The sequence below is a fragment of the Monopterus albus genome, unplaced genomic scaffold (assembly GCF_001952655.1).
Source record: "Monopterus albus unplaced genomic scaffold, M_albus_1.0 scaffold59.1, whole genome shotgun sequence".
Classification (NCBI taxonomy): Eukaryota; Metazoa; Chordata; class Actinopteri; order Synbranchiformes; family Synbranchidae; genus Monopterus; species Monopterus albus.
Window position 1 is genome coordinate 1,009,151 of NW_018127939.1, and position 14,195 is coordinate 1,023,345.

Below are 14,195 nucleotides of genomic sequence, written 5' to 3' on the forward strand. Positions count from 1 at the left end.
TTGTAACAAACCAGAAGCCACTACTGTAATCACTATTTGTCTTGCATTTTTTATCCTTTCTATTATGTGCAGTATTTCACCAGATTTATTTATCTAAATAAATACAAAATTCAAATTAGATTTATCAACATAATAAAAAAACGCAGGAATTTCCTAAATGTTTGATTACAGACTATAGATATGTCAATGTAAAGAATCTGCAGATTTGGAAACTCCCAAAAGCTTGATTTGATAACATAGTACAATAGATTTGAAAAAGGTCCTTGACTGCTTTCATGCAGTTTTCATTCACTTTCAACTGATATTTTGTATTGCACATTTTAAAATTCAAACAAGAGAAAAAGCAGTAATCACTAGCTTGAATTCAAAGCTAAAATTTGATGTGAAAGCTAAGGATGTACACAATGCACAGTGTAAAGTTGCAGTTGTTGTCTGCTTTTGTCCTGTATATGTAATTTTGATCAAAAAAGAAGCAGATTTTTGTGCCAATTTTGTATCATCTCTGTTTCTGAAAAACATAAATACTTTTCAAGAAGAAATTTTAAATATGTACATTTGAATTTTAACTAGATCAGTTTGTAAAGTGTTAAAGAAAAGCAGGCTTTAAATGTTTATTAATTTTCATTATTATTTTTGTATTCTTTTTTAACATGTTTTGCAGGAATATGCATAATGTGAACCCAAACCTAATTTTATTCTTAACCTTAAAACCAGGTCTTAACCCTCATAGGGGCCTTTGAATTTGTGTGGAGTAGCCAAAATGTCTGATGACTGAAGAACAGGATCACTTTGTTTGTTTGAACCACAACTGCCTTTAGTTATAAACCAAAACAGCCAAAGTTTTCTTACAATGCTGAAAATTAATGCCATTCAGCCATAACACAGTCTGGCTCAGGCACCTGCCAAGGCAGATTACTGTGCGTCTGAGATTACCATCATAAATCTTTACAGTTTCGTTTGTTTGATGTGATGTAGACCATTCTAACTTGGTATTAAGACAGGGGCCCTGTAGAGGCTCAGAAACACATGTACTTCCTGGTCGAGTGTTTGACTTGGCCTGTGACTGCCACATATGGTAAAACAGAACAGATTATGGCTGAGAGTTTTTAAGGAAGTGATACATTATTAAGATGAAATTAATATGTAACAACCCCTAATGTTTTCAAATGGTAGATTCATGTCATTATTTGAATTGAAAGAGATTAAAAGCAACCATTTGATTTCAATGGTACAGAATCCACATGTATTAAGTGGAACTGGATTACACAGCCTGCATTTCACTGCTGAGCATAAGGAATGCATAATAAATGTAATACAGCTGTGACAAGCTGTGGGTGTAGGCGGGCTGGCAGTCAGCTTGTCTGTACAGCAGTTCACCTACTGCCCTGTGAGTATAGTCACTCTGTCAGTGAGCATCTATATCTGAATAGTTCATGAAGAAGTATCACTTTCTGATGTGACTAAGCCTTCTGGCTGCATGCATTGTTGAAAGAACACCATGGTTTTATGTGTGCACAACCTTAACCCTGCAACACTGCAGTACTATATATTTAGTACTGCATATCCTGTATATGTGTGTGCATGTCTGTGTGCCTGAAAATGAGCTTGTATCTATTCGCAAAGGAAGCAGAAAATCTCAATATTTTTTGAGATCTCTGCATGAAATTGTAACACTTGCCAAGTGTTTAGACAAGGAATTATTAATCTCTAATTAAGGCCAACAAGCTGGAATAGGTTCGGCTACTGGAGCAATGTGTGGTGTTCAAATGAATCTCACAAGCCATATGTTTAAACACTTTCTTACTGTATTTGAACGTGTGCACATATACAAAACAATTTAGATAACTAAAATAATGAAAAATATGGAAAATGAATAAACCAAAATAACAAAAGCTTAACCATGTTAAGTCTTTTTTTTCTTCACAGACCAATATCAAAAAAACTAAGTAATCCCTCCTCCTTGTGAGGAACAAGTAAATCTTGAATAATGGTTTACGTAGGATACGTTTCCTTTTATGTCTGCACTATCATAGGGTGCACCCAATCTAAATCTGGTATCCAATGTGGAGTGGAATCCACTTGGATAATTTTCAAATCCAAATCCTTTTCGAATCAATCAATCATACAAGAATCCAAAGTTTACAATACCGGTAACACCATAATAACATTGTCTCTTCAGTGCATATACAGTTTCATCAGTACTAAAGTAGTTCAGTCCAAGGAAACAATAAAAGTCAAATCAACACTCCAGAAGTCCAAATAAGTCCAGTCTCAGTATGATGATGAAAAAATATACTGCACCAGACAAGTTTTCAATTGGTGCTAATTATTTGTCTTCCTTTCCCTCACGACTGTATCCATAGTCGCTATGTCATATATCCAATTTCAATATTAAAGTGTCTTTGGCCTTTTCTGCTCACACTACCCAGGTACACTCCCAAAACTTGTATCTCTTTTAATCTCCGTCCATACTCCGTTTTTCTGTTCTGCCACACCCCTGACTCTACCCAAGGGCGGAACCTGTGAGGCGTATCTCACCTGACCCTGACAGTTCCTGATTGGTTTTCTTACTTATCAATCATCTTCTACTTATTTCTTTTCCCATATGACAGTGGAAAATGCACAACCCTTCACAATAAAGTTACCTCTATGTATCAGTTTTCTTTTTGTTTTTTTCAATAACCACAACATCAGGTGGGTTACAAAATCATGAATGAATTTATCTTAGTAAAGTTATTGTTGTGATTTGGACTTGCTTCATGTTTTCGTGCTTTTATTTAGGGTTGTTTTTTCCCGTTCTGCTCCACTTCTCTTGCCCCAGCTTTACCACAGTTCTCATCAGCATTCATTGTCTTTGCCTGTTGCCAATAATCTCCTGGTTTTCAGCCATTTATACCACCTCCTTTCCCTCAGTCACTCGCAGTCAGCTCTTGCCTGTTATTCATGCCACAACCTGGCTAGCTCCAGCATCAGCCACACTCACTCACCCTGCAACGCCATGCAGACCACTCCAATCTTGCAATATTCACCTACCTAAAACTCCTCACCATCGTCCGGTCACTCCTGAACCTGCATCGATGCCGCTCAACTCCTCAACGACCTACTATGCCACACAGACCACTTCAGCCCTGCAACCTCTACCTACCTGAAGCTCCTCATCACCACCCGGGTACTCCTGATCCTGAATCTCCTCCCCCACCTGCTGTGCCAGTCCAGTCCAGTTTTCCTTACCTTCATTACTCACCAGGATCATCTCACTGCCTCCTGAGGTCTATCCTAATCTGTAGCCATCCAGCTCTCCCCATCTGTTTCCTGTGACGATGAAACAATCAGCTCTCAACCAGCTGCCACTACTCACCTGAGCCTCCTCGCATCAGCTGGAGTGTTCCCAGCTTCAACCTGATATCTTTTGCTCTAGCGCTTGTAATAAAGCACTGAACTGGTGTCTCTACACCATAACAGTTATGGAGCCAGCCACAGTCTCTGGTGGATTATACCCACAAACTCCCCAAGAACCACAGACCAAGAGTACTAAAGATGGATAAAACAAAGAAAAAGAACAGTTGATGCCAGTCATTACAGCCACCATTATAACACTGCTTTTCAACACCAAAGAAAGAGGAAGCAGGGGCAAGGAAAAATCACTGAAGAGAGACAATGAGAATGTTGCACACCAGCCTGCTGGCAGGGTCTCTATGGGAGAGCAGCATGATAAACAAGAGTGTGAATAAATAGTGTGGAACATCAGAGAGATGTGTGATAGAGATTAGGATATAGATCATGGTGGCCTCTGTGGCACAGAAAGACAGCAGAAGAGCCTTGAGGGTGGAGCTCAATGACAGACATGCAGACAAAAGCAGAGGCAAAAAATTGGTATGTTACAAGCATCTTTAATATTGGCAAGCCTCCGGAAACATACATGGAGCATGGATGACTTCTGCAGTGCATAAAATCACTTTAGACAGGCAAACACATACTGTATACGGTATGTAAACAGAAAGGACACACTTGACCGTTTATAGGAAATGGTAGCAGACTTTGTATACAGATCGGATATGAGACAAGGGGAGACAACAGGCGTCATTATGTCATTATCCAATCACAGCAGCCCTTGTTGTCCTCATATCTAATTGTTCCAGGAGACATGGCTCCACCATTTTCACGTACCTCATAAGAGCCAAGAATGAAAACTCTGAAAGAACTGTGTTCTCCAGTGTGTGGGAGCATACAGTACACATGCAGACATAACAGCATTAATGTCAGTCAAGTCATAAGAGCTGGGTATTGTTTGAATGTAGTGTCTCTATTATACTTACATTTCTGTGCCAATTTTATTTGGCAGCAATGTTTTATCATCTCTAGAGGTTCATGACAAGTTTGGTTCTGTCACTCTGCAAATAAAATATAGATGGGCCATTGTAAAGTTGAAATAAATCACTAGAGATTTTTGTATTGCATCATTAGCATTCATCTGGAGCTGTGTTTCGGTCTAGTAGTCACTCTCTATAGCTGAGAGTCTGAGTAGCAGTTGTTCATAGGTTTGTCATGGTGACTTACAATTTTTACCTTACACATAGTAATTTCATCTATGTTAACATAAAAATATTTAATAGAGCAGCTTTAATTTTAAAACATTTAATCGAAGAATAAGGTAAGAAAGCTAAGAATCTGACCAAGGATTTAATGCCAACTTTCAAAACAATAGCTTTCAGTGTTTAGAGCTGCATTCAGCATCCATAAAGTATTGAGCTTGATACCCACCCTTACAAGGAATGAACAATGGCAACCCTCGTAGCACAAATACTGACCCCAACCTCTCCCCTCAAACTTTGACTACTAGCATTGATATGCAGGACCTCAAAGTAACATTTACATGGACAGAATATAAGACCCACACATTATTCCCTCCATCCTTCCATGGTGTGAATCCACCACCCCAAATAACCACCCACTCACTAAGCTTACAGCTGCCAGAACAAATTAATGCGAGTTTAAAGCGAGCTCACATACAGTGTGTGTGATAACATCGTGAGTGCCAAACATTTGTTTTCATTTTTCCGGTTGGTGTGTGAGAACATTCAGTAAGCCTGCCAAATAAACACCACAGTTATAACACACAAGATTATCTAATTATTAATCTAGTGCAGAAGAGACACCCTTCTCTCTCTGTTTGTCTGTCTCTGTAACACTCTGACATCCCAAGTTAACAGCTGAAACCAGAGAGTTGGAAAAATTCATCCATGTCTAAAAAGACAAAATCAGAAAATCTCTAACTTTGTGGCTGTGCTGTTTGTCAGAAACAGCCTTGTGATAAACAACTCTTTAGAAGCACAGTTTGAGGTACAACCAAAATGACTGTTCAATAAAGGCCTTATGAATATTAAACCAGGCCAGAAAATAACAAGAACCATTTGTAACTTACTGGTGGGAAAAGACTGAACCTTTTTAACAGAACTGAAAAAGTATAACCCCAAAAATTTTGTCCTGAAAAATATCTAAACTACTGCACCACTGTGGAGCTACAGCTTGGTAAAAAACTAGTAAACCACAGATGCAAGAGGAGATCTTCCCAGCAACAGTGGGAATGGGTGTGCATTTCTGTGTGTGTAAATAGGCCTGTGGTGCTAAATCTGCTGAGGTGTGTGAAGTGTGTCTTTTCTTGGCTAAGAGTCCTGTGGCCTACTTTCTCCCTCTCACTAGGGGAGGTATTTGTTCCCACAGTGAATCACCTTCCCAATCCAGGTCAAGACATTTGCAGACATGCACACACACCAAAGCCAAACCTTAAGTGCTTTTTGCTACAGCTCTGCTCTGCTGAAAAGTAGCGGCTCAGGTTAACTGCTGCCCTAGGGAGGTTACAAAGTGAAAGGTGTGGGCATTTCTAGTACACTGTGTAAACATCCAGTGAAGTCTTTTTCTCAGTTTGGAACCAACACTGAAGTTGTTTTGGACAATATTTGAGTTGAAATTAATAAATGAAAATTGCCTCTAAGTGGCCTTTAAAAATATATCATTAAGATTGACAAAACAACTCTTATACCAACTTTTAAGTTGTTGCCTTTCAAAATGAGCCAAAATGAGCCTTGATTTTTGTTTTTAATATAATTTCTTTTACATACAATATGCGCACCTTGATTTTCTTGGTTTCCAGATGAATGTTCATTACTTTGATCATCATATGACTTTTTCTCTAGCTCCACCATGAAGTCAAACCTTTTCTTTGTCCAGTACTTTGGTTTACAATTATACCTGCAAAATAATGACATTTTCATATTTTTCAATGGCCTCAGCTGTACCTTGTGTTTAGTGATAATCAGCCAGCATGCTAATATACTAAACTAAGATGGTGAACTTGATAAACATGATAGTTAAACCCTAGCATGTTGTCATTGTTAGTGTTAGCATGCTAATGTTAGCATTTAGCTAAACTACTGACGACTAATGACCATGACTAATTACAGCCTGGCAGTACCTTTAGCTTGGCTAGAGACAGTAAAAAAAATATCAGAAAAAAACATTTGGCTGGATTTATATTAAAATGAGAGAGGGAGCTTTAAGGTCTAAACTTTCTTTTTCATGATGCCTTTTGTAATGCCTTCTTGACTTATGTTTTGCCTTGTTCATTTTTACCCCCTCTATTCCTCTTCAACATGGCTGCCATCAGTAGCACATTCTGATATATCCAGAAGCTCTGATATTATTTAAATTTATACCATGGCAAAATTCTCAAGTAGAAGAGACAGTATGACCGAGAACAGAAACAAACTACATCCACATTCTCATTCATACCTTGAATGTTTGTTTGTTTCTGTGTCTCTCAGGACTATGAATACCCCAATCACCCCCAGTCCACACAGCACCAGAAAAATGACAGGTGTCCCCCACCACCCCAGATGCTCCCAGAGCGAGCCTGTGAGGTACCAGGCTGCCGCTCAGACTCAGAGTGTGAGCGCCATAAACGCTGCTGTTACAATGGCTGCATTTACGCCTGTCTGGAGTCTGTTCAGCCGCCACCAGGTGAGCAGAACCAGCCAGCAGATGGTTACACAAAGCGTGTTAAAGTTGACCTGTAAGTAAATGGTCTTATACTTATATAATGCTTTTCTATGCAATGAGGTACACTCAAAGTGTTTTACACTATTTCCCATTTGCACACACAAGCATTCACACACTGATGGCACCTCCAACTTGGGGTTCAGTGTCTTGCTCAAGGATACTTCAACATGTCGACTGGAGAATCCGGGATTTGAACTACCAACCATCCGGTTAGGAGATGACCCGCTCTACCTCCTGAGCCACAGCCGCCGCAAGAGAAGAAAAAATGGGCCCTTAAATTGCTTTGAACAACAAAATTATTATTGACATGTATTTTTTTCAAAGTGGTAACCATTCTGCTTCAGCACTGTAAGGAAATGGATTTCCCACTTTCAAATTTTGACAATTCCTATTTTAAAAGCTCAGAAAACAGATAAGCTTTGAAACTCATAATATCTTTTCCTCAGAACAATATGCATAACATTTCGGCATGTGTTTGTTTTGAACAGTGCTGGACTGGCTGGTGCAGCCCAAGCCTCGGTGGCTTGGAGGTAACGGCTGGCTGCTAGACGGCCCTGAAGAGGTTCTGCAAGGTGAGTATACACACTCGACCAGTCAGTGAGGTCAGAGAAAATACTTGTAACCATCATTAGGGTCTCAAAAACAAGAAATGACTCTGTTGTATTTCATGTTTGGGATTTCTTCTAATATTTTCTGCCTCTTAGCTGAAGCCTGCAGTACAACTGAGGATGGAGATGAGCCACTCCACTGTCCCACAGGTTATGAATGCCACATTATCAATGCAGGAAACCCTGCTGCTGGCATCCCCAATCGGGGTCAATGTATCAAGCATCGTGGAAACTCTGGTATTTCTGATAACTCAAATAGATTTTAAATCCAAATGTTTAATGCATGTTAATGTTGTCTTCTACCTTAATTTCCCATTAGAGCTACCCCCTGTCTATCTGATCTAATGGACCTTATCTTGTGCTCTTTTAGTTTGTCCCTACACCAGGGACAGGGACAGGATGCAGGGCTTAAGTCTTGTCTGGTTTCTCCTGGCATATATAATGAAGCCAAGTGCTGAGTTTCTCTTTTAAATGGGTTAAAAATATACAAATTGGCAACTCAGAGGAACACCTCGAGATGTACAGCCATTGGCAGAATGTTTAAATAGATTTAATAAAGAGAACATGAGCTTTTTGGTTTCTCTAACTCTTTATTGCCATTTAAGCAAGAATTACAGTGTGTAGTATATGGGAATCAGATCTTTTTTTTTACAATATGTGGGTAATTGTATTTACAGATGGACATTTCTTGAGGTACAAATACTTTAAGGACTACTTGGGTAAGTGAGGTAATGCAGAAAACTTGAAAACCTGTATGTTAACTGAATGAGAAATAACATCTATCTGTCTGACATTGTTTTTTTTTTCAGGTATCAGTTCTAACAATGCAGTCAGCTATGACAAACATCACAAGTACCTGGGATAAAGGACATTTTCAGCCACTTTCAACTGTCATATTAAAAACCAAATACCTGTTTATCCTTACCTCTCTTCCACAAAAGCCTTGTTTTTTTTTTTATGTTACCAAGGTCAACCTTGACCCCAGCCTCAGCTTCAACCATAACACAGCGTCAGACATCAGCCCACTTCTGTTCGATCTCATCACACCTGAACTAGCAAAAAGTCTGACTTTTTTTGCTACACTTAAAGCTGCTACCTCCTCTTTGCAAAGCTTCAACTTGCAGCCTCTATTCAGTCATGGCATGCTTTTGGAGACAGGTCTGATGTCAGACACACCTACAGTACGAAGCCAAAGAATGCTTTTTTTTGTCTCTGATGTCTGTGAAATGAAGGTGCAGAGGGTGCTGATGGTACACAGAGGAGGACGCTTAGATTACACAAAAGCTGCTTATCAAATCTTTCTTTCTTTCTTTCTAACTCAGTAAAACCCCAGTACCACTCACTCTCACACACAGACACACTCTCTAACCTTAAGGCTGACTAGCAGAAAAAACCAAGACCAAGTGACCCTGTTACTCATCCTCTGAAAGATGTTGCTTTTCTCAAATCTGGAAGGTTTTATAGACAAATAAGAAAATTAGAGCTGTAGTTGTTGCATTTTTGAAACAAATCCAAACATGAGTAAACATTCTGACTAATAACACCAGTTATAAGAATAAATGCCATATGAGTTTCGAGGGTATTGTTGGTTTTGGAGGATTTGGAACAGCTGTACAACAAATGCTGACCATGACTTCATTGCATCTGAAATAAGTCAAACTAGTTCACTCAAGGGTTTGGGAGAAATTTTGAGTAAAACAGATATTTCACTTGTGAAGGAGGAAAGCTTTAACAGCTTTTAAAAGCCACTTTTTAATAAGCCTAGAGAGGGCAAGTGCTGACAAGACTGATTTGGGGCGGATTGCCCCTTCACGCTTAAACTCTCTAAATATCCTGTAACAAATTTACTGAATTGACATTTTTAACGCAACAAGTCATACAACAAACATCCACCAGTGCAGTACTGTATGTCAACCAAAACAAAATAATCCAGTCTGTTAAACTGTCACACCACCACAATCCTTTGTTTTTGTACAGACATGAGAATAGACGGGCCTTTTGCACAGAGTAGATGGTCAAATTGTCTCCTGTGTTATTCTTAAACAACTTTTTGAAGTCAGCTGTTTAATTTAAGTTGTGTCTGTTGTGAGTTCAAATGGTGCTCAGTTTCTGTGGTGCCTATAGTAACAGAAGAATAAGCTGGTCAGATGACAGTGTAAAACAAAAGCTGTAGCCATTCTCTGTTTCCAAAACTAAAGTGATTTCTGAATGTTGCTATCTGACTGGTGCTGTAATGCTTTTTCATTCTGAATAAATCACACTGTGTGAGTTTTGTGATGTTTTTGTTGCAAATAATCTTAGGCTTCCAACCTACATTGATAATTTACAAATGATGATTTCATATAAAAAGCAGGCTTGGAAGTATGGAGGTTTGAGTGGGTTAAAGTTTGTTTTTTTTTTCTAAGTTGGGATATCAGTAGTGTACAACACAGAGCATGTGCGTCATTACAAGACGCAAGCAGCTGCTCTCAGTAGATGCAGTGTGCCCCTTCAAAATGTGACATGTGTTTTCTTCTTTGTAGCTTTGACACAGTATGACTCACTACTGAAGTCCATTTTTTAAGCTCCCTTTTATATTTTTATATCATAAAGTGCTATCAGATCCTTCCAGTAAAGTCATATATTATATTATATTGCATGCATGTCATATCTTTTGGCCACTTGTGCTGCAAGTTAGTTATTTTCCATTATCAATCATTTTCTCAAAGGACCTTTTCATAGTTTGGTGTATAAGATGTCAAAAATATTAGAAAATGTTTATCAGAGGTTTATACAACAGAAGATCTTTAGATGATCTTCAACAATTCAAAATCCAAAAGTATTCAGCTTATAATGAAGGTCTCACTGGAGAAGCTACAGTAGAGCCAGAGAATGGTTTGTGTTTTTGCTTAAACAGTGACTTAAATGGTTGATTGATTGTCTAAATAAATGGAGAATAATTCTCTCTGGATTGTCTAATCTCTTAATTGAGTTATACTTGTTACCTTAAAAGAAAACAGTCACTACACTGTTAGATCATGACCTTGATTACTTTTTTTGTGCACTTGCTGACCTGCATTAGAGTATTGTTTCTCAGAGTAGACCCACACACCTGGCTCAGGTTTTACCCCCACACAGTGTGGAATAGGGAGTGTACTTCCCCATTATTCTGATGAACTCTGCCCCTGATAGGATTTCTCATCATAGCTTTGTCACTCGTTGACACCGGACCCCCTGATTTAAAGCAGGTCATCTGGAGAGAGGGCTCATCTCAGCTGAAAATGGCTGATATCAGTGTCACAGAGCACAGGCTTCACACTGCCACAGTACTGTGCATTGGTGACCGAGACTAAAATATATTATAACCCCTATAAGCTTGCAATATTTTCTAATGACCTCTCTGGCTTCTGCCATGCACATGTGTGAATAAGACTGTGCTGCCATGTGTGCAGTTTAAGGTGTTTGTGCAGTTGATTATGCATGCTTGCAAGCCATCAGAAAGGCCTCTGGCTTGTCATGGCTGTTACATGGCCCATGCTTCTCAACATGTGAATCTCCATGTCCTCTTAACACCATAATAGATCCAGGTATAGCAGCATCCTCGGTACTGTGGATGACTGTTATCCCTCCTACTGCTCCACGCAGGAGTGTGACATCTTGGGCATTGTTTGACTTTTGTCCTGTCAAGTCTGAACCCAGTCTGAGCTGACATGTCACAGCTGCAGGTTTTTATCGTGAGGAGATGTCGTGGTGCTGCTCTAGAGACGACAGCTGGACGGAGATACTCCCACAGTCTGATAAATATTAATTGGATTTACAAAGAATGCTAGGTAAACACAGCCACCCAGGGAGATTTGTTAATGAGTACCTGGCTGAGTTGCATGAAAGGTCTGTTTTCCTTTAACAGTGAGTCATGCGATACAGAGCTGCTAAACAGGGTATGCCAACGTCCTCCCCCATCACACCCTTATATTTCCATCTCCATAAGCTCCGGAGGAATGTTGTGTAATAATGTGTGAGATCTTATCTAAAATATTGTTATATAAGAAGATTCAGCTGTTGTTGCCTTGTTAGGCTCACAGTGTGCTTCATAGCATGCACAAGATTTCACAGCTCTGTTTTTTATTTTTGGAGAACATTACCAATATTGTTTCTAGAACAGCAAGTACTTCCACCTCTAACACTAAGAATAATAATTGCATAAATAAATTGGCTGTTTAACCTATGTTATGAAAACAAACAGATGTCAAATAAAATGAAAAAAATCATCAATTGTTTACAGTTTTGTTTTATTTTGTAGTTTTTATTCCAACTAAGTGTTTAGAAAAGTGCTATATAAATACATTTCTTCTCCATATTATTATTATGATAATACTCTCTCCTCCACTTGCCCCCACTCATAAAGACCGACAACTGTGTTACATAAGTGTGATCAGTATAATCAGGATAAATTTAGTAGTCATGTCTGTGTTTGTCTCATAGGCCAGTGTATGTCAGTATTTGCTGTACCTGTAACCTGTGTTGAATGAAACAGGCCTGAATGCCAGTCTGGTACATTACACCTGGCCCTGGGGTAATAAAGCCATTAATGTCTCCTTCACAGACTGAATCTGCCATCTGTACTTTGAAGGTGCTGCCCGGAACAATTCTGCAAATTTGTACACATTTTTACAGTTTGAAGGAAGTGCATTGTCTGTGTCACTTCAGCTCAGACATAGGGCTTTTTGCATCTAGGTGGCAACAAATAGGGGTCATTATGGGGTCAGAAGAAAGGCTGACACTTCTCAGCTTACCTGGGTGCCAAAACTCACCTTTGCCCATCACTGCATTAGGACCAAGTAGACAAGCATGGCGTTGGATACCAGCAGTGGTGGACTACATCGCTCACTTACTGAAACTTAGCTGGCTTTGACAATAGCAGGATGATTTGAGGAAAGTACAAAGAAAATGGATGTAGTCCAGGAACAGTGAAAATGGAAAATGAAATGTGGAAACTTGCAGTGTTGCCTAGAGGTTTTAGTTCATTAGGGGGGCTCTTCAGAATCATGGAAAGACAAGGTGTGAGATGCCAGAGCTACCACAGATGCCAGGCCATCATCACTTACACAGGCCTGGCTGCACGAACGAGTCATCACCATCCTCAGGTTCTCAGACCTGGCAGAGTAGAGTCTGGGGCATTCAGGTCAACACACACACTGCACATGATAGGGGCTTAAGCCTGCAGTGTTGTAAACATATTTAGCTCTGAAATCTACAGTATGACATGTACATTTTGAATATGGAAATACCTTGTACACACACCCACCCACATGCAGATTTTAGGCCACACCTGCCACAGCTTTCTCATACAGTAAGTGAGCCAATTATTTTATCTGATCAGCTTTACTGAAGTAACAGTGAAGTTCTGTGGAGTGAGCAGAGACAGATATGGTGCTCTGAGTCGGGCCTTATTTCAGGGATGTGAAGCAGCAGGTCTTAGATGAAAGAATGATTTATGGCATAAGATGACCAATGCTGTGGCAATCTGAAGAGGAAGACAGCTGACTGCTCAACAGATTATATGCTAAGGTATCTTATCAGACCCAGAAGTTGAGTTTGTATTGGGAGCTCTTTTAGAAACTATTGGTATATTATCTAAACATTTCCCTTGGGATTTGAACAGAACAGCTATACACTCACCAACCGCTTTATTAGGTACACTGTATAGTTGTATGCACTTCAATGTGACACTTCCGCCTTAACATCTGTGTTTATGAAGATAAAAATGTTTCAGTTTTTGGTGAAATTGTCATAAATGTATTAATTCAATAATATGTGTATTATTGAGGTCATAGTTAAAGGTGGTGTTGTAGTAGACTATATTATATTTGGATTTGTCTCTTTATTTTTGCCCTCCCCACCTACATGCATGTGTTTGTGGGACATTTAGTGTTAGACACTGAAGGTTTGTTTTTAGTTCACATCAAGAAAATGAGTCCCCACAGTCATGAAGTGGTGAGGATTCCCTCTGCTCAGCTGATGATTGTCCAACATCGAGCTTGTAAGTAGTTCAGGTACCGGGGCACAGGATTTATTAAACATAGCTATACACATGGTTTTTATTCTAGATTAGTCTCAAAAGTGAGGGATTAGCTCTTCAAACTCGCCATTAGGTAAATGGGAAAAGGCTATGGTCCAGTCATCAGGGAACATGAACTGTGGCCCAGTTCTGGCCATTTTTGTGTCAGTCTGGGTTTCTATCTGAGAAAACAGACAGACCGCTCATGTATGTTTGTTTGTGGCTCTTAAAGTACATGAAATGATGAGTAATAACTTGTAGAGTGTGAGAAGAATGTCTGTACCATGTAGGTGGTCTTGATGGGCTGGCACAGTTGACACAAATATGAAAGAGTAGGCCAGCCTCCACCTCCATCAATCACCCACACAAACACGCACATGCAAATACACAGAAATGATTATAAATTTTACAGGGTGGGTGAAAAGTAACTAGGAATTAAAATTGGCTATAATGCCTAGTTACTTTTTACCCACCCCGTATATAAAAATCTATCA

At 39.3% G+C, this 14,195-nt stretch overlaps 1 protein-coding gene across 2 annotated transcripts in view; it reads left to right on the forward strand.

The window, feature by feature from the left end:
• The window catches only part of wfdc1 (WAP four-disulfide core domain 1), a 12,605-nt gene extending 3,475 nt beyond the window's left edge, over positions 1–9,130 (forward strand). Inside the window, exons 2-6 of one of the 2 annotated variants that reach the window (XM_020602944.1) lie at positions 6,822–7,017; positions 7,545–7,628; positions 7,761–7,901; positions 8,342–8,392; positions 8,474–9,130. In XM_020602944.1, coding sequence (XP_020458600.1) covers positions 6,822–7,017; positions 7,545–7,628; positions 7,761–7,901; positions 8,342–8,391 — 471 coding nt within the window. In that variant the 3' untranslated portion in view covers position 8,392; positions 8,474–9,130. The remainder of the gene's footprint in view (positions 1–6,821; positions 7,018–7,544; positions 7,629–7,760; positions 7,902–8,341; positions 8,393–8,473) is intronic. The other variant, XM_020602943.1, reaches the window with a different exon arrangement.
• The last annotated feature ends 5,065 nt before the right edge of the window (positions 9,131–14,195 follow it).